At 35.1% G+C, this 24,239-nt stretch overlaps 1 protein-coding gene across 1 annotated transcript in view; it reads right to left on the bottom strand.

The window, feature by feature from the left end:
* C5 (complement C5) overlaps positions 1-24,239 on the bottom strand; it is a 1,726,304-nt gene that overhangs the window by 669,593 nt on the left and 1,032,472 nt on the right. Inside the window, exon 25 of the mRNA XM_044057986.1 lies at positions 5,004-5,082. Within this exon, the coding sequence (XP_043913921.1) occupies positions 5,004-5,082 (79 nt within the window). The remainder of the gene's footprint in view (positions 1-5,003; positions 5,083-24,239) is intronic.

Genomic DNA, 24,239 nt, shown 5'->3' with positions numbered 1-24,239 from the left:
GTAGGCTTGTTGCCAACCACAGTAAATCAAGCACCTTACAATGGCAATAGGGAAAGCCTCTAATATTAAAATAGCTGAGGTTCACAGTGAAGCAAACCAAATTCCAAAGCTCATAAGGCAAACACAGTAAATCAGAAAATCCAAAACATTCTAACATTTGGTGAATTTATTTTGCAGAAAACAGACACCAAAATGGACTTTGCAAAGCACCAGTGATGGTGATATGCTTGCATGAGGCCAAAATAATTAATATTTCTGTTATGGTAAAAAAATTAAGTCTGCTTATGTCGTGGTTATTGGTTTCATTAAAGTGAGTAATCTAATAAGATTCTCCCTGTTGGACATGCAACATGGTATGACAACATCGTATCAAACACAGGAATCTCTCCAACTGCTTACCAAAGTTATCTCATCAACTAATTTGGTACCGTAAATATTATAACAGAATTTTATCATTCACTCCTTGGCTAAAGACATGGTGTCAGAGATATGGGATTCATTGCATGTCAGTCTGGACTGAGATGTGTGACCATCTGGAATGTGTTGAGCTTGCTGGCATTTATATCTCTCTTCCCCCCACTGAATGCAAGTACTGAAGAAGAAAGTGTCCATCCATATAGAGGCTGTTTTAGATCTCTTGAAAATCTAAGATAAAAATGGAAAATATGCAAGCTAAACAGGTGAAGGTGACTTTGTTTACTGTCAAAAGTTTCAAAAACTGGGTTTCATTTACAAGCTTTCTTCTGCTTGGAGGATCTTAATACCTGTACTATTGCTAAAATAGTTTCAAAGATCCAGAATGTTAGCAAAGATCTGTCCTTTTTAATTTCTCCAAGTTGGCTAAGTTTCTAATACCATGACGGGAATGGACCCCAATTCCAAGTCAAAGTATTATTAAAGTTTATGAAATTAGTATTGTTTCAATCTTGCTCTTCTCAGCACCTGCAACGTGCCCAGTAATGACTCCTTCTGTAATTCGTATGGAGTTACTTGTATCGGTAATATATCTAAGTACGATTGTAAATTCTTTTTTGTAAGACCTGTTGCTCCTACTACTACTGGAACTGTATGGGTATCTTTCTTCCACATTGCCCTTGTTTCTGCCTGCAAATCCTGGTACTTTATGACTTTGCCTCTCTCTGTACGTAGGACACTGTAGTCACTGGATGTAGCGATTTCAATAATCAATGCTACTTTTGTCTTCTATTCTACATCTGGTTTTCTTGCATCTATTTTCTGAACTGTTGGTAATGGATAATCCCATATGATATAAACTTCTTCATTTTCTTTAATGCTTTGTGGCTCATGTTTTCAGTGCTTTTCAGCTACTTCAGTATTATAATGTTTGCACAATCCCCAATGCAGTAGTCTTGCCATATTATTATGCCTTTCAGTATATGTCCTTTCATTATAGCAGACCTGATGGAATAGGTGGTAGTGTTTCAGTATTTGTAAAATTACAAGCTCCCACAAGCCAAGAAAACAACTCAGAACAAGAAATTGTTTATTCAGTAATTAATATTAGTTTTACTGAATATAATATTATATGCTATCTATTTGTTCTATAGAACATGAGAATTTTCTTTTGCCATGATGTTAGAAAACCAATAAAAATAAAATCCTCAGAGTGATCCATCTACCCAAATATTGACCGAGTAAACTACTGAAAGTTAAATAAATATGTCCAAATATTAATTGCTTATGTCATTCAAAACACTTTGGAAATGTTACACAATCAACAAGAGATGGCAATATCTTAGATATCATACTGACAAACACATAGTCCATTTGTTTCTCATAAAGGGTTTTACCTATTGTAATTAATTAGATCATTTCACATAAGAGTAAGATCACACTCAGTCACAAATTCTTCTTCTTAGACTTTTCCAATGAGAAGTGTCATTCAGTAAATGTTATGCTTATGAAAATAGACTCCAACAGTGTTGTAAGTGGCTTAAATGGGTCTGCACAGGATACTGTTAATGAGTTTTATGATAGTATCAAGATTTGCATTAACAAACATGTACTAATAAGACACAGCTATGGGGCTAATTTAAAAAAAAATGTAGAATTACAAAATTAATAAGGTATACAACATGAAAAAAATTAACTTTTTAAAGTTCCATAGTCATAAAACAGGTCTAGATGAAGCACAGAAAATGTTCTCTTACTAGATCTTCCAGCTTTAACTTATTTTGACCTCAAATGTTAAAATAAGTAATAAGATAAAAAAAACTGAAAAAAGAGTGCCTCACTGCAGCATACCAACAACAAATAATTAAGGGATCACTCAATCATACAGTAAAGCAAATGTGTTTGAGAAAAGGTTTGTTCAAACTAAATAACAAACAGGAGACCAGACAATATAAGCTGGTGGCTTCCTACAGCAAACTGAGGAAATTCTAACTAACCCTTTATCAATCATATTAAAAAATATTAGCAAGTAGATACATTCCCAAACTTTGGTGGCAGAATGTAATGGTATCTAGTCATGACAGACCCCACACATAATTTTTGACCAATCAGCATGAGCAGTAGTTTGTGTAAAATCTTTGTGTGTCATAATGGACTTTATCCAGAATGACACAGGACACTTATTTCTACTAGATATGGACTAGTTAGTATATGTTCATCAATTGGAAATATTACCTTTTAAATCTTGCAGTATTCTTTGAAGACATAAAATAGTGCCTGACAAAGCGATGAAGTGACAATGTGTACTGCTTGGCTTGACCTTACTCAAATGCATTCAACACTATTCCATATAAAGGAATAATTATAAAATCAAAAGCATTAAATGTCAGTCTGTATATAATTTGATGCACAAATTACTGATTTAGCCAGTACACTCAGCAAGCAATCCATCTCTTCTGACAGTGGATAACAGTGGTGCCTCCTAGTGCTTTGTAGTGGAAACACTTCTTTTTGGATTATTTTTCTCAGATACAAAGGTGGAATAAAATTCTTCTTACAATCAGAACTCAATTAACTTTCTTCAGATATAGACTTGATATTTATATGGCAAGTGTTAAATATCAACATCATGAAGTTGTACCACTTAAGCTTCTTAAATGTAAGTAAGTTGTGCATTTGATATTTCAAACTTATAAACCTTTAAAACTTTGAACATTAATGATTATGACATCAGTGTCAGTTATAAACATTCAGGCACTTGTTCATTCATACATTTATAGGTAAGTACTAGGCTAGCTGGCCTTGTAAAAAAATGACATGCAAACACAAAGAATGGGCAGACTCTGCATGGATGGCACCAAAACTGAGAGTCAAAGTGAACAAATGTTGTAAGGCAGCAGTGTGATCTGGTGCAACACTGTGCCACCCATGAAAAATGAAACAGTCTATGATGCAATCCCACTTGCAAGACAAAGGTATGTTTTTTTAGAAATCAAACATTCAGGTAAAGAGGTCATATGTCAAATATAACCAGTACCTATGATAAATGTTTAAACAATGTGTTTCTAGATATCATGGCCTAATTATATGTATACACTGTATGCACAGATTTAACACTGATACCCAAGTTATGTTATATTGCATGTGACCCTTTCTTAAACTAAGCGTATTAGTGTAGTTCTTAGTGTAATTGATGAATTATCCATGTAAGCATGCTGAGGAAAAACTAACAGCCATAAACTGCCAGCACACACCACTGCCATCATAACTGGATCACAGATCAGCTGGATACCAAATAAATACTATGTAATTATAAATAATATGTCACATCCAGTTAAGTGCTTTCATTCCTGAAACAATAGAACATCATCAAAACTGAAACACATTTTCCAAAATTCCAAACAAAAATGTTTCAAATTGCTCACATATAGAACTGTGTTTAAATAAAGCATTATTGCTATTCCCCCTACAAATGTCATTATGTTCATAAATTCTTTTTTAAATAGTTTGGAAGTTTGGAAATTATTACTCCAGACCCCAGGGGTGGAGGCTGAGAGAATAGTCTGGAGTATAGAGAGGCATTTCGGCAAATTACATTGGATGCCATTGCATATCCAAAGTTGATTGATGATGTGTCCCTACTAATAGTTCTCAAATCACATGCAGCTAAAATTAAACAAGGATATTTTTAATATTAAAACTTTTTTAGTTGCTTTTTACATTCATGTGGTAATTTACATAATATTTTTATATAGAATTTTTATACAATGTCACATATATGTGAAACAAAAATATTTACGTTTTAACTATCTTTTTTGAGGATTCATACACATTTAAAGGAAGGTATGTTCCCTAGAAAAGGGATGATGGTTTTAATTGTTTCAGTCCTAATGACATTCCATTGTTTCAGGAACTAAAGTGTTTAACTGGATGTGACATAATATCAAAGTTTTTGTCATTTTTGGTTTTATTTAAATAAACTTTTTATTTTTTTGCAATCCATTTATGAGGACAGTGCTATGTGCTGGCAATTTGTGGTTCTATAGGTGTTAGTGTCCTGTATAGTAATTGTGTTAACTATAAACCAAATGAAGAAATATAAAAGACATATGCTTTTTTCCAGTTATGCATACAGTAAAGCGCTTACATAACCAAAACAAAACCAGTTGTACTACATCAGCTTTTTCAGAAAAATTCCAAATATAAGTAGTCATCAAAACATAATCTTGATATTTTAAGACACCATGAACCCCTATACATTAGACCATATGGGCCCATACAAAACAGGTTGTAATGGAGATTCTTAACAATAAGTAAATTTGTGGCCATTCGTTTTATCAGAGTACTTAGGTTTAATTGCAATTGCCAAAGCTGTGTTTAACAAATCACATTTCTTGTGTTTAAACTTGACTGTAGTTAATTGTGTGCTGAATTTGTTCCTTAAACTTAGCTTCACTTTATGTTTTATTTTAAGACTTCTGGCATCCTTACATTTATTATAATATTTTAAGACTTCTGGCATCCTTACATTTATTATAATAAGAGATGTTTCATGATGCTTAAATTTAAGTGATTCAGAGAATACATACCATGTGCTGGGTTCTCCATCTTTCCACATACTGTAGGAATAGCCAAGCTTGTTCCTGAAGGAACTGAGACTCACAAGTCCTGTACAGAAATACAGCACAGCTAAATTGATATCATACAGTGAATGATGAGTTTAACTTAGGCATAACAGAATAGTCATTTAACAGAAAATAAAGCAAACTATATAGTTCTTAAACACCTTAACTGCTTAAACTAGTACTTAAAATGAAAAACTTAAAATTAATTTTTGAATGGGACACAGACATACTACTCCAGACTCACAATTCCATACATAGCCCACCCCCAGTCCAAACAACTAGGCAGACTGGCAGACTCGTACACACACACACACACACACACACTCTCTCAGAAGCTCAAATGATCTCAAAGCTGTGTATGGGAGTTGATCCCTTCCACATTTAAAGTGCAAAAGGCTTACCTACACATTTTCAAAAACTCTATTTTTTTATGTAGATTCTCTGTGGTCCATTTTCAGTGTATTGTGACCTGGCAAGTTGTTTTCAGGTAGCTGTGAATATAGTACATTTTAGTGCTTTCATTATATGGCCTACCTGAAATATTTGGGTCTATATTAGAACACCAGTCTTTCAAAATTTTGAGTGTTCTAATATCGACCCGCTGAAAATATTGAAGAAACAGAAAACCAAATTTTTTCCTAGGGAAAGTATTTGGGTCTCCGTTTCTGTTGCTTTGGTATTTTCTGCGCTGTGGTGGAAAGTTACAGGTCGGGTTCAGGTAAGTGTGTGATTGTGTGGACGTGAGGGTTAGGGAGGGGTAGGTGAGTTAGGGTTAGGAAGCGGATCAGGTAAGTGTGCGATTGTATGGACATGAGGGTTAGGGCAGGATAGGTGAGTTAGAATTAGGGCACGGGTGAGGTGACTGTGTGATAGTGACAGACCTTAGGGTTAGGGTTTGGGTTAAAGTAAGTGGACAGTTAGTAGTGTATGTATAGTTTAGTGTAGGGTTAGGTGTAAGAGTTTAGGTGTATGTGTGTGGATTGCTGTTTGTTTGGTGTGCTTGTGTTGTGTGTATGTGTTTTGGAACAGCAAATGTTTTCTCTAGGAAAACATTTGCTGTTCTGTATGTTCAATCTTTTAAATTTTCGATTAATAGGGTTCGATGTTAGAACACTCGAAATTTGAAAGTTCAGTGTTCTAATATAGACTCGAAATATTCTATTGCTGCCAGCAGAGGTTTAAGTACTATCTACATTCTCACTTTCTGTATATTTTATTGGTGGATGTAGCAAGCTGGAAGAATCAGGATTAATGCCAAGGGTTTTAGAGTAAACATCTTATGAGGTTGAGCTGCTATGGAACATGATCAGCTTATTTAAATGTTTATTAATTTCAGTTTCATTAATGATGTCATAATATGATTGTTAAAAAGCAAATATAATTTGTATGCAGGGCTGTGGAAAAATACAGCTGTTTTTGTTTTTTTTTCTCTCTCTTTTAGACAATTTTTATCAAAATGTAGAATATGTGACTGACTGTGTTTTTCTTTGAGTGAATTGTTTATGAGGTATATAAAGTAATAGTGGGAGAACCTCACATCAAACGAGAATAGTAAATGTATGTGCACATGCAGTAAAGGACAAATGAACACAAGGAGGTGCCTTGTGTCGAAAGCAGCACCCTCAGGATTGAAAGGTAAGAGGTATGATAGATGTTTTATTTTTGTCATTGTATGAATGAATGAGAAAAAAAAAAGAGAAAAAGTTAAAGATAAAGGTAAACAAGTTCATGAGTCCACTGCATGACTGGGATGTAGACTACAAACTGTTAAAACAAGTTCATGAATGAATGGGACATAGACTATAAACTGTTAAAACAAGTTCATGAGCCTACAGCATAATGGGATGTAAATGTATGCATGGTTAAAAGCCCATAGCATGCTATGACTTAAGTGTGATTGCATGGAAGTGCCCTCAGAGGGTCCTAAAGAGTGGTCAGTTCTGGACACAGTACCTATCTGCCCCATTATCCTGATTGCAATGCTGGAGCTGTAACTTTTGAGCTCCTGCTGGAGCTGTAACTTTTGAGCTCCTGCCTGGATGAAAGCAAGGGGGTGTTGTGGGAAAAGGCTGATCAAAACATCTCCTCTGTTGTTGCACGCTGACAGACTTCCTACCCTTTCCTACCTGTATGGTGTGTGGATTACTACAGTTATGTTTTTCTTCGGAACTGCCAGGATCCAGGAGTTGTAAGGTAAGCCTAACATTTTATTTATTTATTTATAAAATAAGAAAAATGGGAGTAAAGATATGCAAGCAAGATCAAATCCCTGAAAAGAGAACACCTGCATATTTGATGTATTTAACTATGGGAAGGAAATATTTGCATGACTGGTTTCAGCTTACTAAGAATTGTTCTGGTGCGGTATTTCCATTAAATGGAACTTATGATAAGTCTAAATTGAAGAAAGGTATTTTGGAAGAAAAGAAAAGCAAAGTAGGTGGGGAACAAATGACAGCATTTTATTTTTGGCACAGTGAAGCTCTTAAAAGGGAAAAGGAGTCAGCATTAAGAGGGTTGCAGGATGCTAATAAGAAATTGTTGCAACAGATAAAGAGGTTAAAAAGGCAGTACAGACCAGTAAAAAGAGATCCCTTTAACCTGTCTTAGCAGGTTTGGAACAAAATGAGGATGGCCAAAAACCAGAAACTTCTGTAGAGAATGATAATCCTTCAGTAGCTACTGCACCCTCACCCTCATATGCGCAGGTAAAGGTACCTCCTGTACAAGACTCTGTTGTTTCTCAGGCCCCCACCTTTCAGCCAACTGTCCATTGGACACCCAGTCTGCATGATACTGTTACATCTCAGATTAGTCCCCCTGTTCAATCCTCATCTTCTGAACAGGCTTCTGCAGTCGATGGGGGTTCTTCTTCCTATCCTTCTCAGATAGCTTCTATTTCCCCAACAGGGGCATTAGTATTTGAGGGTTCCTATTACATTGTTGAAACTATAAAACTTTGAACACTACAAGACTGAACTTGTATGTTCAATGTTTTATAATTTCAAACAAAAAAAATTAAAAAACAACAAATGGAAAGTAACTATTGTAAACAGGGGGTAAGCCCCCCTGCACCTCCCCAACACCCCCTGCTCTTTAAATATACCAACTCTGAGATCGCACTACAGTGTGGAAAGGAAAGGAAAGATCCCTTTACCACACTGTATTGCGATCTCGGAGTTGATATATTTAAAGAGCGGGGGTGTGGGGGGTGCAGGGGGGCTTGCCCCCCTACTTGCAAGACTTTGTTTTTTTTTATTTTTACGTAATCGAAGTTCTGAAACTTCGAACATAAGGTTTCGACCTTATGGTATTCGGAGTTTCAGAACTTCGATAATGTAATAGGAACCCAGTATTTGGCACTCCTGAATCTAACCATACACACTCACATGACAGAGTATAACAGGAGATTACAATCTCTGTAGGGAATCTTTCGTCACTTCTCAGGGACATTCTGAGGGCTAACAATAGAGAACTTGTCCATCATCCTTGGACCCCTGCTGATTTGTATACTATGTCCAAAAATTTTCCAAATATTAGCGAAGATCCATTAAAATTCAAAGAGAAATTAAAAACTATAATAGAATGTTACAATCCTACTTTGACAAATTTAAATCAGCTGCTTAGGGTCGTTACTTCAGATGAAATAAGGAAGCAGTTACTGGAAAAGGCTGAGATAACAGATTTCACTCTCACGGGGAATGTGTTAACAGATAAATGGACAGCATTGTTAAGCAAAATTACGAATGTGTGTCAAGTTAGGACTGACTAGTCTAAAATACAGGCATGTAAACAAAATAATGGGGAAGCTCCTGCAGACTATTAGTCACCTTAAAACAGTATTTGCTAGACATTCAGGAATACCAGACCCAGAAGAGCAAGCTAAGCCAACTATTGCCGCAGCCTTTGTGCAGGGTCTGCAAGCCCTTGTACAAAATCAAATAATGCAAGTGCTCATAGACTGGCAATGAAAGGACTTAGAGTCTTTATTAAGTGCTGCAAATCACTGTACAGAGTATCAGGAAAAATGGAGAAAGGATACTGAGGATAAGCTGTTAACTTTACAAATCAGGCAGCTGGAAAACCCAAGGGGTCGAGACAGAAGCAAGGGAAGGGGTAGAGGAATTGCTAGAGGATTTAGTAAAAGTACTGGCCGAGGGGAACAAGGTGCATCTGATTGGCAACAACAAGCTGGCAGTGCCCCTCCTGCTTCATCTAACACATCTTGCTTTAATTGTGGAGAAGCAGGACATTGGAGAGGGAAATATCCACACAGGCAAATGCAGAGTCCAAGATACTTGGACTGAATGGCAACCAAAAATATAATAATGTAGGTTTTTCCTCCACCACCTCCTCAAATTGAAAGGAATCAGGAAGCTCCATACTGACTAGATCAAGGCAATAACACAGAAGTGAATCTTAACCCTCTACTGCCAATAGATCAAAATGAACCCTACATTAAGATGAAAATAAATTCAAAGAAAACACCATTTCTGGTGGACACTGGAACCACTAGGTCAGTGTTAAAAATTACTTCAGATAGTCAAATACCAGTATGAGCATAAAGTAAAGGCAGTCAGAGTGACTAATACTACGGTTATGTATCCTGTTTCAGAACACATCAGCATTTCTTTAGGTCCGATCAAAGAAAAGCATTATTTTCTTTTGAGTACTACTGCACCAGTAAATCTGCTAGGAAGAGATTTTTTTATGCAAGCTGGGTTGTACTATTTACTGTACCCCAGAAGGGGTGTATCTGAATGCTCCGACATAATCAGAGGGGGAAGTATTGGCAGTTTTACTAAAAGCTGAAGAACAGCCTGTTGGAAGCATACAAGCAGATAGAGAGTTACTACAGCAGGTACCTGCCAAATTGTGGACTAAGCATGCAAATGAAGTAGGTACACTGAAATCAGCAAAACCAGTAAAAATAAAAATAAAACCCATCAAAACCTCTCCCAAGTGTTCCACAACATCCACTAAAGCCAGAAGCAGAGCATGGAATCATACCTGTAATTTAGTCTCTGATACAGCAAGGAATAATAATACCAGTTAAAAGCCCCTGTAATATTCCTATTTTTCCAATGAAAAACCAGGAAAGGATACTTAAAGATTTGTACAAGATTTAAGGGCTTTAAATAATGCATTATTGCCTACTTTTCCAGTTCCAAATCCAGCAACAATACTGAGTTGCATACCACCTACAACTAATTACTTTTCTGTAACAGATGTATGTTCAGCATTCTTTTCTATACCTATTCACCCTGACAGTCAGTTTCTGTTTGCTTTTACTTATCAGGGACAGCAATATACCTGGACATGGTTGCCACAAGGATATACTGAATCTCTTTCATTATTTTCTCAAATTCTGAAAAAAGATTTGGAGAATGTAACATTTCTGGGTGGGTCTGTGTTAGTAAAATACATAGATGATTTGTTAATAGCATCAAATGCCTTAGAGCAATATCAGCAAGATACCCTACATCTTCTGAATATCCTTGCAGAAAAGGGACACAAGGTGCCTAGAAAAAAATTACAATTATGGTCACTTCAGATACATTATCTTGGTCATTTAATATCTCAGAGTAGCAGGTAAGTGTTATCATCTCGTATTGATGAAATATCTAAGGCCTCTCATCCGACTACTCAGTGACAGCTTAAAACTTTCTTAGGTATGACAGGATACTGCTGACAGTGGCTCCCTAACTAAGCAGAAATTGCCAAACCTTTGACAAATCTCTTAAAGCAGGATACACCAGAGCCTCTCCTTTGGAATAGTGAAGAGGAAAATTCATTTCATAATTTAAAACAAGCTTTAGCTACTGCCCCAGCTTTAGGTTTACAAGACTATGATAAGATTTTTATTTTGTTCTGTCATAAAAGAAATGGATTTGCTCAAGGAGTACTTGTACAAAGACATGGGGACAGCTGTCATCCATTAGCTTATTACAGCGTGGCACTTGATTCTGTTGCAAAATGTTTCCACTCTGTTTAAGGGCAATTGCCGCTGTTGCCATTCTAGTTAATCTTGTACAATCACTGGTACTCGGGCATGATCACACAGTAGCTGTCCCTAATTCTGTATCATCTGTTTTGCTTAAAATTAAAACTCAACCACTCTCGACTGCACATCTAACTAGATATGAACTTAGACTTCTTTCTGATCCATCTATTTCTTCCACTGTCCTGTTCTAAATCTTGCATCTCTGTTGCCTACTGCTGAGAATGGTGAAGAGCATGATTGTGTGTGTGTGTGTGTGTGTGTGTGTGTGTGTGTGTGTGTGTGTGTGTGTGTGTGTGTGTGTGTGTGTGTGTGTGTGTGTGTAAAGCTAACTATTTGCCTTCTCCTAGAAAGAACACCCCTATACCCAATGCTGACCTGAACTTGTTTGTGGATGTCTCCTGTGGAAGAAATCAAAGGGGGCAACTGACTTCAGGAATACCCGTCTGCACGAAGACATAGTATTGTTGCAACAAAGATTAGAGAGTGTTCACTCTACTCAAATAGCTGAATTAGTGGCTGTACAAAAGGCTTATGAGTTAGCCAAAGACAAAGTGGCCAATATTTTTACAGCCAGCCATTATGCTTTTGGGACGGTACATGATTTTGGACAACTTTGGAAAAAAAGAGGGTTTTTGACCTCTTCAGGAAATCAAATTAAGAATTCAGGCTGCATAAAATCATTGTTAGATGCACTTTTACTAGCAGAGAGGCTGTCTATAATCAAATGTGCCCATCAAAAGGGTAAAGGTGTTATAACAAAGGGCAACAATTTGGTAGACCTAGCTGCCAAACAAGCAGTCGTAGATTGTCATAAAAATCTGTGTATGTTAATGAAAACAAACTACAACAGTAATGATGTTTGATTTTGAAAAAGGGATGAGGACATTTGCAAAGTCATTGATTTGTTAGAGTCATTATAACGTAAAAAGTTGCATGATTGGTTTGATAAGGAAAATGTATAAAGATACAGTTTTTCTTTGTCCAGAGAGACTGATTTACCAACTGCTATGAAGATTGTTTCCCAGCACTGTAAATAAAAATTTCTGTATTCACATCCTGAAGTGTTGTTCCTGACTGAAGGCATATAGGGTAAATTTTTAATGATATTTATTTATGACTTTAATAGTTTGAGTTAGACAGGAGTAGGAGTGTGATGGGGCACAATTATCATAAGAAGCAGATAAATAAAAAATGCCAAATTAAAGAACATAACAGGGACTGCATAGGTGCATTGTCAACATGTATTGTAATATCTAAGCAGAGAAAATATAATTAAACAAATATTACAAATCAAATAGATTTCAGAAGAAATAGTAAATCACAATTATATCTGCTATTCAAACTAGGTTTCAAAGGCAAGTATTATTCTTAATGCTAAACTGGGAAGTAAATGATATGCAAAACTAGCTTGCTTATAGTTGTATCCTAAAAGCATCTATGAATGATTATAGAAAAAACATTCATGAAAACTACTTCAGTCAGACATAGATAAAATAAACGAAAAACGTGTGATGAAAACAGCATTTCTGCAACCCCCCACAACTCTAAGTATACTAACTCTGATGATACATAACCCTGAGATATGGATATATCCCCACTTATTTTGTGATCTCACTCTATTAACTAACTCTGTTTTAATAAAACGTGGGATTCATTGAAACTATTTAATTTCCATGTCACTGGATCTTGCCTTACAGTCAGCATAGAACAAGAAAGAATTAAGTGAAGAGAATCTTCTGGTCTTTTAAATAGCATAAGTAAAAGAGAGCGAGATATGATGAAACCAAAATGTGCTATAAACAGCAAAGTCATTTTAAGTAGTAGGAATAGAATTAAGCAGCTAACTGTTGTGCAGCAAATGGTTATGCAGTCATCTATAAATCTGTATTAACTCTACAAAACAAACCAGACTTCAAAGATTACTTGAAATCTGAATTATAAACAACTGTATTATAAAGTAAACTAATTTACTTAATGCTACAGCCTGCTTAGAGAAAACCTATTATAGCTTGGTAAAGCTGTTATTTGGAGAAAAATAACAATATATTCATGTTGACTCAATGCAGCACAGCTAATAAAGGGCAAGAGGTGTGACCAAACCAAAAAATCAGTTTTTAACAACACTGTGTCAGTTTTAAGCAAAGAGAATGGTTAAGAAGTAACTGGACTTGGTGGGGGGGGGGGGCATCATGTGAACTGAGTGGCAGCATCTTTTTTCAGCTCTGTCCTTTAAAATCTATTTCTGACAGGGCAAATTAAAAAAAAATTGATCGTGGACAATTCAGCTTTGCTGGAATATCACAACTAATGGTATAAGAAGTCTACATAATTTTTTTTTTTGCATTTTCTACAACTATTCCTGTCAAACACCTGAATATGAAGCACCAGGACCAGAGGAAAGATGAGCTTCACAATAAATAATATGTCTTACCAAACAATGAAGAAGGATTTCAGACAGGAGTCCCCATGGACTATGATGTTTGCAGATGACATTGTGATCTGTAGTGAGGGTAGGGAACAGGTGGAGGAGACCCTGGAGAGATGGAGATATGCTCTAGAGAGAAGAGGAATGAAGATCAGCAGGACTAAGACAGAATATATGTGTGTGAATGAGAGGGAGGATAGAGGAATAATGAGGATGCAAGGAGTAGTGGTGGCGAAAGTGGATGAGTTTAAATACTTGGGGTCAATAGTTCAGAGTAACGGTGAGTGTGGAAGAGAAGTGAAGAAGAGAGTACAGGCAGGATGGAGTGGGTGGAGAAGAGTGTCAGGAGTGATTTGTGACAGACAAGTACCTGTAAGAGTGAAAGGGAAGGTCTACAAGAAGGTAGTGAGACCAGCTATGTTATATGCTTTGGAGACAGTGGCACTGACAAAAAGGCAGGAGTTTGAGCTGGATGTGGCAGAGTTAAAGATGTTAAGATTTGCACTGGGTGTGACGAGGGTGGACAGGATTAGGAATAAGTATATTAGAGGGTCAGCCCAGGTTGGAGGGTTTGGAGACAAAACCAGAGAGGCAAGATTATGTTGGTTTGGACATGTGCTGAGGAGGGATGCTGAGTATATTGGGAAAAAGATGCTAAGGATGAAGCTACCAGGTAACAGGAAAAGAGGAAGGCCTAAGATAAGGTTTATGGCTGTGGTGAGAGAGGACATGCAGGTGGTTGGTGTGACAGAGCAAGATGCAGAGGACAGGAAGAAATGGAAACAGGTGATCCACTGTGGCGACCCCTAATGGGAACAGCCGAAAGAAGATGATGATGATTAACAACAATGCAGGACTTGTCATTGAAATTTGATAAAATGACAAGAAATGGGATACATTTGAAGAGAACAGTAAAAAACAAAGCCAACAACTAAAGGAGTTGACAAAGCAACATAACCTGAAGATAGAAAATATGGAAGAAACATTAACTGATATAGAAAACAGGATTTCTGAATATGAAGTACATATTGACACACTAAATAGACAAAATATTTCACTAATGGACAAAACTGAAGATCTAGACAATAGATCCAAATGCAACAATCTCTGGATATATGGAATACCAGAAGGAACTGAGTATAGTAATATGGTGAACTTTATTAATACATGGCTTCCAAACATTTTGAAGCTTCCAGAGGCTCTCTCCTATGTGACTCAGAGAGCTCACAGATCCTTAAAGCCAGTCTCAGCATTAAACAAAACAACAAACAGTCCCAGGTCAGTCACAGTCAAACTCTTCATCTCAAGATAAAGAACTTTTATTAAATACTGCCTGGTATAATTCCCCAATCAAATTTGGAGAGCATATAATCTGCTTTGATAATGATTATTCATCTGGGGTGATGGCCAAAAGAAAAGTGTGTTTACCACTAATAAAAAAACTTAAAAAAAGACAACTCAAAGTACATCTACTTTTTCCAGCAAGAATTAAAATCTTCTTCAGTGATTGCCCAAAAATATTTAATTCAATAGAAACAGCAGTGACTCGTCTATCAACTAATAAAGTCTTAGACAAGCTAGAAGAAATGGATTGGAGTTCTTTTGGTTTGAAATGCCATGCTGAGAAAAATAAATTGAAAACAAATGACAAGAAGAAGAAGAAGCTGAGAGACAAAGATGAAAATCTAAAGACGTTTAAACAAATATTAGAGTAGAAGTACTCATTCAAATGTTTAACTAGTTTGATAGATCCTGGTTTTACAACAAAACCACCATGGACTATAAAAATGAACTGGGTGACATTTATGCTGTTTGGAAACAACCTCATTTACAAGGCAAATGCCTTTTATTATTCATACGAATGCAGTATTAAACATTTAAAATAAGACAAATATCAAAGAACTGCTTTAATATCTTGAACAAATATTATTAACTTGCCATATCTTAACATATGAAATATGGAATTAGCATATATGCTTTCAGGCTTTAATAGTTTGCTAACACAATGCTATACTGCTTTTGCCTCTGGTATGAATGACAAGGTAAATGCCTTTTATTAGTTATATTAATGCAGTATTAAACATTTAAAATAAGACAAATATCAAAGAACTGCTTTAATAACTAGAACAAATATTACTAACTTCCCATGTCTTAACAAATAAAATATAGAATTACTATACATGCTTTCAGGTTTTAATAGTTTGATAACCTAATGCTATACTGCTTTTGACTCTGGTATGAATGGTCTAGGAAATATAGAAATATAAAATGATATAACATTGAAAACTAAATATTTATGCTTTGTTCCTTTGTAAACTATGAACTCATAGCTAAAATACTGCTGTTAATATTACAAATGTTTAAGGCACTTTTTTGTGGTGCAGTGGGTGCTGGTAGTCATTTTAAATTAATTAGAAGAAACAAAGTAAAAAATGGCTTTCTAAGCTCACGGCCCATGCTAGAAGACTAAAAGCTTCATTTACAGTTCTCTGCTTCCCACTGAAGCCACAAGCTGAAAAATATGTTTTTATTCCATTTTGAGGCAATATAACTAAAAAAAAGCTGTTACAGTCCAATAGAGTAATTTGCATATTTATAAATGGCCATAAATTAAAGTAGTTGATCATAGAGAGAGACTAGCACTTGAAGCAAGGTAGTATGGGGCTTAACTTAAACCAAAAGGCTCTTAAAGTGACAAGTACATATTTTTACCAAGATACAAGTGCTTCAAAGCAATATTGAGTATGTACATACACATAGCATAACTGCGGTGGTGGTGCTGCGGTAGCGTTGTCGTCTCACAGTTAGACGTTGCCCGTTCGATTCTCAGTTAGAGCGTCTTCTGTATGGCGACATGTGTGAACGGGCATTCCTTCGTTGAAGGTTGGGCGTTAGGCCCGGCAAGCCAGCACGTAAAACTCTACTGCCAATCATTAGCGGACCAGCGTTCCACTGTGGCGACCCCTAACCAGGAAAAGCCGAAAGACACAAACAAACAAACATACACATAGCATAGATTTAATAGTTCTAAAAGGAAATGAGAAATTACCACAAAAGTACTATAATATATGCAAAGAAGATGACATCATGAACAAGATAGAAGCAGTTGATGTAAACAGTTAATGCAAACTAATATGTATGCATACTAGGACACATAGCCATAAAAGAACGTATGACTACTTGTAACAACAAAAGTAATAATAATTCAACAGCTAAGAAACCAATAAATAAATAAATGTATATCTACACAAATGTATTCATTAAGAAGCTGAATCTGATGTAATAAAGACAGAGCATGGCAGGACGTAAATGTCATAAAAACATTATAAGAATCAGCACACTTATCAAGACTGGAAAATAAGAAATGACATTCATATGTAACAAACATGAACAAGTCTGATGTCAGTCCACAGTTAGTCAATAACTATGAAGATGACTAGATTAAGTTCAATTGTTAAATAGGATACGACAGCAATACTGATATGTTTAATATACTACAGTAATAGCAGTTCTGGTATTATTTATGAAATGATAAGGATTCTCTTGTACTTCATAGAGAAAAACAAGGTACAAGAAAAGTTAAAAGTCAAAGATTCATGAATCCGATGAAGCCTTAATAAATTCATATTAATTGCTGATATTATCTATAGTATAAAATATCACAAAAAATTGCATATAACTCATCCATTAAACAAGAACATTATGAAAGCCTGCAATATGAATACAAACAGACCTAAATCTAAAGATGTCAATAATGCAATTCAACAGATGAATGTAGTATATAAAAGTGTTTATTTTATACATAGAGGTTTTATTAGAAGCCAAAATATTATTACTTAATAAAATCTATGTCTTACAACAACAATAATAATGTTTTCATTAACCTGACTGGATGTTGAAACAAGTGAAGTTTCACAAGGCACTGTTGTCTTAACAGTAGAAAATATAAACCTACTTGGACTGTGTTTACATGGGGTTTGCAACAAATACTAACAGTCATCTTAGTTGTATTTTAAATCTACCGTAAAGAAACACTAAAAGAAAAATGTTACTTAGAAATATACACATGGGCAAAAAGGATATATATGCATAAAATGGTTATAAATGAAGCAAGAAATGCATTGATAAGAAAATGTCTAAATAAAATGTTGATACTAGAAAACAGATACTGGTACACTGAAAACAGATGTTGGTTGAAGGACATTAAATAATGCAGTGAGATATAATACAAGATGTATATACTAGAACAATGCTGTATTTAAAGTTGGTTATACTATTTTATTAAACTATGGACAGTAATATCATATAACAATATCTGTAATAGTGTTTAATTGAGTATTATATAGTTCAGCAGCTGAAAGTTTCAGCGCACAAGCAATAAGACTTTGAAGCTTTTAGTTATGTTTGTTGTTGAGGAAACTGAGGGAAGATGTTGAATAGGGATAAGAGGGGTCACTTGAATGGTAATCTTATTCAAGGATGGGATGTTTTCTCCCATGATGGGAATGATTGGTTAAATATATTTTGAAAACCACTTTTTACACAGTTTATATTTGTACCTTTTAAATGGATCTCTTTGCAGTGCATTTATAACATATATGAGATGAATGGTAAAAGGTTTTCAGCACACATACAAGGTCATGTACAAACACTGAAACAGGGCAATGGTTAAATACAAAGATATAGTTAGCCCAACTGTGAAATGCATCTCTATCAATGTCAGTGGCTTAAATAACAGCTGTAAAGGAGGAAGCTTACAAAGATATCTTAAGTTATGTAAAGCGCAATTAGTATTTTTACATTAAGCACATCTTATACAGCAAGACATTAATAAAATTAATATGCATAATTACACATTAATAGCAAGTTCAGAATAGAATAAAAAAGCAAAGAGGTATGGCAATATTGTGGAGAAAGACTACCTTGATGCCCAAGGTCATAAATAATCAATGATAACTCAGAAATGTTTTGTTTAGTGTCAATATTTATAAAGAGTTTGGCTTACACCCTGGTAAACAACTATTGGATGCCAGGGCTGGGTGTCAGGGTAGCCAAACAACATTTAGAAAACAATACATTCCAAAGGTAATACAATAATTGCAGGAGATTTTAATTATATAATGAAAGAAGGGGACACAAATGCTAAAAACACAAGCAACAAATCACCACTATCAAAGTTACTTACAGAGTTTACTGACTCATATAATTTAATGGATATAAACACTTATGCTGAACAAGATTAATTGATATTCACACATTACTCACATAGGTATAACACATTTTCCAGAATAGACAGAGTGTATATAACAAAAGATCGTATCACAAAAATAAGCAAAGTTAAAACAATCACTTGTCCCTTCTCAGACCATAATGCAATAACTTTTGAAATAGATTTTAACTTTCAGAGAAAACTTACAATCATATTAATTCCAGCCTATATATCAAACCTTAAAGAGTTTAAACAATACTATACTGCAGGGATGCAAACATTTTTAGATTTAAACCTCACAGACAAGGTAGCAGACATATATATGGGATGCAATGAAAGCATATTTATATGAGAAAGCGGTAGCCTGGTATAAAAACAAAAGCTTTGGAATAAAGAACTGGCAGAACTACAAATTAAAATAGACAAAATAAAATTAGATATTCATAAAGGCAACTTAGCTTCAGAAAAAGACTTAGAAGATTTCAACAAAAAATACTTAGAGATATTGAACCTTAAAACAATGATTAATCTAGAGAAGATCAAACTATGCTCTTACTATGTGAATCAAAAACATGAAAGGAGAATAGCTAACAGGATGAAAAGAATGATAAAGGCAAATCAGATAAAAGAAGTATACAATATAGACAAAAAAAGAGAGTATCAGATTTAAAAGGAATTTTAGAAGCCTTTAGAGTGTATTTTAATAAACACAGTAGTCAAGAAAATAAAGTAGAATCAAGTGAAGCACTTAGAAAACTCCTTAAGGAAAATACAAGACAAACCCTATCAGAAGGACACAGAAAATTTATAGATAAAGATATAATTATGTAAACTGTAATACAAATAAAAAAGTGAGCCACCAAAGCAGTATTTACATGAAACACGAATTTATTTAACATTAAACACTGTCAAAGTAAAACCAACTAAGCGCTTTCGCCAAGAAACATGAATTGGCTTCATCAAAGTCACTAAGTTATGATGTAACTTCCTTTATATACTCTAATTACTTAAGCAATTATTCATGATTTTGCTTGCATCAGTGAAATTACCCTGACTAAACTTAAAGGTATACTTCCACTGAATATGTCATATAAAGAATAACATGCTGTAAACCACAATAACTGGTACATTTAAGATAAAAATAATAGTGTTAATACTAATGATGGACATAATAGTATAAAACATAGTTAAAAAATAAACTTAAAAATGCAAAACATAGTTGATCTGTTAGTTGCAGTCAGATAAGTGTTTTCAAACTGCACTTAAAATTAAACTTCTGCTGCCCTTTGCTTCAAAAAAGGGAGCTATTGAACAATAAGCATTTAAACCTGGTTTGCAGCAAGCATTTAATCTCATTGCCATTTAGTTTCTCTGGCTTCTAATTCTAATTAATCATCCCCACCCCTAGAGTCACTCTGCACTCTGTTAATGACAAAGAATAAAAATCTCTTATAATTGGGACATTCTAGAGTATGAACATATAAAACATTGTTCATTTGTTTCTCAAATTTTTTTTTATTTTTTCAAATGCATTTGAATGAATTTCATAGTATTTATGCAAAACATCTTAAATAACTATGTACACTATTTACATTAGCCTGACACTATAGCAGATCATAATGTATGCAGTTACTTTATAAGTATGCCCGGTAGAGTGTCAGTCAGCAATAAGACTTTTTCCCAAGGGTTGTTGATAAATGGCTTTGGATAAATCCTTAGTTTTTTAATTTTAATTTCCAATAATGCTGTGGTCTTCAGTAGGCTGTATAAGTCTTCCAAAGTTGGTATTGTTTTTGTATTCCATCTTCTTGTTATACACTTCCTTGAAATTGCAAGTATAGTCCATACTAGATATATGTTTGACCTATTCAAATGAGGGCCTTTGTTCACATTTAATAATACAAGAGCTTTAGTTAAATAAAATGATTCATTAAATAAAGCTTGTAGAAAGTTATTAATATCATTCCAAAATGGCTTAATTTTAACACAATCAAAAAAATTGTGGTTCCAATCTGCATCGTGTACTTGCTCACATCTCCAGCATAGTTCTTTTATGGAAGAACTAATTTTACTGATTCTGTCTGGGGTTAGGAATGCTCTGTGCAAACATTTCCAATTAAAAACATTCCACTATTGTGTAAAATATGTATATTTTATCGATAATTAGATATGTGTTTTAATATCTTCAGTTAACTGTATTGAGTGTCCTTTTGTTATATATTTCCACTATGAGGTTTTGGGTGTTGTTTTATAGTTTATCAATATTTTGTAAAATTTTGAAATACTGTTTCCCATGTCAAAGTCATTATATATGATTTCATATATGTGTTTCATAAATTTAGGTATTTCTTTAAATAAAGAATTGTTAATTATTCTACTTAAATCTTGCGAATATGACAGAATACTCTGTAACGTTAGCCAGTCCTGTTGTGGAATTTTGTATGTTGTTTTTATTACTTGCGTATCTAAATCTTTTAGTTCTTTGATAAATTGGAGCCAACAAACAAATCCTTTCTGTTCCCAGGAATTAATAATTTTTCTATATATTTTATGTGGAACGTTCTTTGTGATAATAAATGGTGTTAAAAGATCAAACCAGATTTTTAAATCTATATTTGCATTAATAATTTTCCTAAATGACTCAATGTAATAATTAATCATATGAGTTTTAGTGGGTTTAGTTATGTTATATTGCATGCTAATATATAATATGTGCCATGGCAAATTGTTATTATCTGTTATTTGAATTTATTTTTTTTGTAAATCAAATTCATTTATTAATATTACAGTTCGTAATTCTTTCCAATTTGTAGAGTAATTTAGACTTATCCAGTCTGAGATTGTTTTAGATATTGATGCTTTTATATATGTTTCTATATCAGGAAGGTTTAATCCTCCCTGTTTCCATGGTCTGATATGATGTATTAAAGCTATTCTGTTTCTTTTGTGAAACCATAAAAATTTTATTAGGCATGAATTTATTTCTTTAAGTATATTCCTTTCTGGTAACAGTTGTATCATGTCCCTAACAAAACCAAGATGCTATCCTCCAAAAAAAAGGAAGTCAATCTGGTGGTCTTCTGCCATAAACAAACTCTACAACAGAAGAAAGAAACTGTTGCAAAAAAAAGAGTAAAATCCCATGATTGGAGGAACTCCCTGGTCAGCCTCAGTAAAAAGCTGAGATCCTTCATAAAATCCTCCAAAGCTAGTTATGAAAACAAAATCACCACTGATTCTAAAGACAACCACAAAGCATTCTATAGCTATGTCAAGAATCTCAATGGCAGCACTCAGATCTGCTCTGAGTTGTAGCACAATGACACTAAATATACAGAACCAACTGATATTGCCAACATCCTGGCAGATAGGTTCAGTGCAAACTTTACCCCCCTCTCACCCCCTAAAGGTCCCATCTTTATACCAGAAGAATTAAAAGTTCCTGTAATCATGGCTGCACAGGTAAAAACCTCACTCTCCAAAGTCATGGGACCTGGCAACATCCCAGGCTGCCTTCTACATGAACTACAGAATAAACTGGCATCCCACCTAAGTACCATGTTCAATCATAGCCTCACCTCAGGCTTTGTGCCCATTGAATGGCACACCATGATGGTTATCCCACTCCACAAAAGGGGGGCCACAACAGACCCTGGGAACTACTGCTCCATTAGCATTATGAGCCTGGTCTGCAAAGCCATGGAACGTACCATCATAGAACTCATAAACAAAGACATTGGAGATCTCCAAACTCTGGACCCCACACAGTTCAGGTTTGTAAAAGGCAGATCATATCTCCTAAACCTTCTTTTGAAGTAGTTATCAAGGCCATAGATGAGGGTAAGGTGGTTTGCACAGCCTATCTAGATCTCGCCAAGGCATTCAACACCATCCACCACTCTGGAATTATAGGTAAACTCACTAAACTAGGTATAAATCCCTATGTCACAAGATGGGTTGCCAACTGGCTTACTGACAGAACCCACACTGTGAAAGTAGCAGACTCCAAATCAGACTTCAGACCAGTGCAAGTGGAGTACCACAGGGTTCAGTCTTGGGTCCTCGCCTGTTTTGTATCTACTTCTCTGAAGTACAGGCTAACACAGAAGGACTTTGGCTAACTAAATTCACAGATGACTGCAAATTAGGAGCCATAATCGAAACTCCTAACAATGTGGACATCCTACAAAATGGCCTCACTGAGACAGATGCCTGGTTTCAAAGCCATGGTCTCAAGCTCAATGCCAAAAAGTGCACTGTCATCCCCTTTGGTAAAAACTCTATACCCATGAACTACCACATAGGCGGTAGTCTATTTAACACTGAAAGTGTGATAAGAGACCTTGGGACACAGGTGGACAGTAGTCTCTCCTTTGATAATCACATCGCCACAGTGGTCAGGAAATCCTTTTACATGGCACACCTCATCACAAAAGGTTTCTCACCCAGAAAAAAAGAGATCATTGTCCCCCTCTACTCATCACTCATTAGACCCATTATAGAGTACAATGCCCCTTTTGGTATATACCTCACAAGACATCTACAGCAACTGGAAAGGCCGCAAAAATACCTCACAAAGAGGATTACTGGCCTAAAACAGATGCCTTACACAGACTGACTCAAAAAACTCCAGCTTTACTCCGTCACATATCGCCTACTCAGAGGCAATCTCTGCCTTACATACAAAGTTATGTCAAGCCCAGAGCTGTTGGACATGCTCCACTTAAAGAAATCACTCCGAGCTACACGCTCTAGGGACCTAAACCTTGTCACCACAACAAACAAAACATGCTGGAGGGATAGATTCCTGCCCCAAAGACTTCCCATACTCTGGAACAGACTACCTATCTATGTCAAACAGAGCTCCTCATTAGCACTCTTCAAGAAAAATCTTGATGATTGGATGGGTAATAGGAAATTCACCCCAGGGATCACTTCTGTCATTCAGCTTGACAGGGGCACAGGAAAATAATTTTCTTTGGTGGCGAAAGCCAGGGTACCTTTTTGGCTAGGCTTGTATAGGCCCTACGGCCAATAGCCTAGTACCTACCTATGAACCTATAGCCAAGGCTATATATAGGATCTTGGGCAGTAAAACCATTTTTATTAACTGTAATCTATCTTCAAATGTTAATATTATTTTGTTCCATTTTTCCACAAAGATTTTTATTTGTATTGATGATGATATTGTAGTTTTTTGAGACTAATTCATTATTATTCTTGCATAACTCAATTCCTAGATATTTTACGGTAGATTCTTGTTTCCCTATGATGTGATCCCCCTTAGTCTGCAGTTCTTTTTTTTTTTATTTAAAAATAAAAATTTTGATTTTGATTTATTGAAATGGAGTCCTGAAGTCATGTGAAATTTGTCAGTTAATATATTTAATTCTTTTAATGTCTCTTTTATATTAAATACTGTTAGTAATATGTCAGCAAATAGCATTACTTTAGAATTGTATTGTTCATAAACATCTATTCCTTTGATTTTTATATTGTTATGAATTGAATCTGCCAATATTTCAATAGCCAGAGCAAATAGAATCGGTGACATGGGACATC

The sequence above is a fragment of the Protopterus annectens genome, chromosome 16.part0 (assembly GCF_019279795.1).
Source record: "Protopterus annectens isolate FY-2018-M chromosome 16.part0, PAN1.0, whole genome shotgun sequence".
NCBI classification, from domain to species: domain Eukaryota; kingdom Metazoa; phylum Chordata; order Ceratodontiformes; family Protopteridae; genus Protopterus; species Protopterus annectens.
Note: the sequence above shows the minus strand (reverse complement) of the source record. Positions and strands in the feature narration are given on the sequence as shown.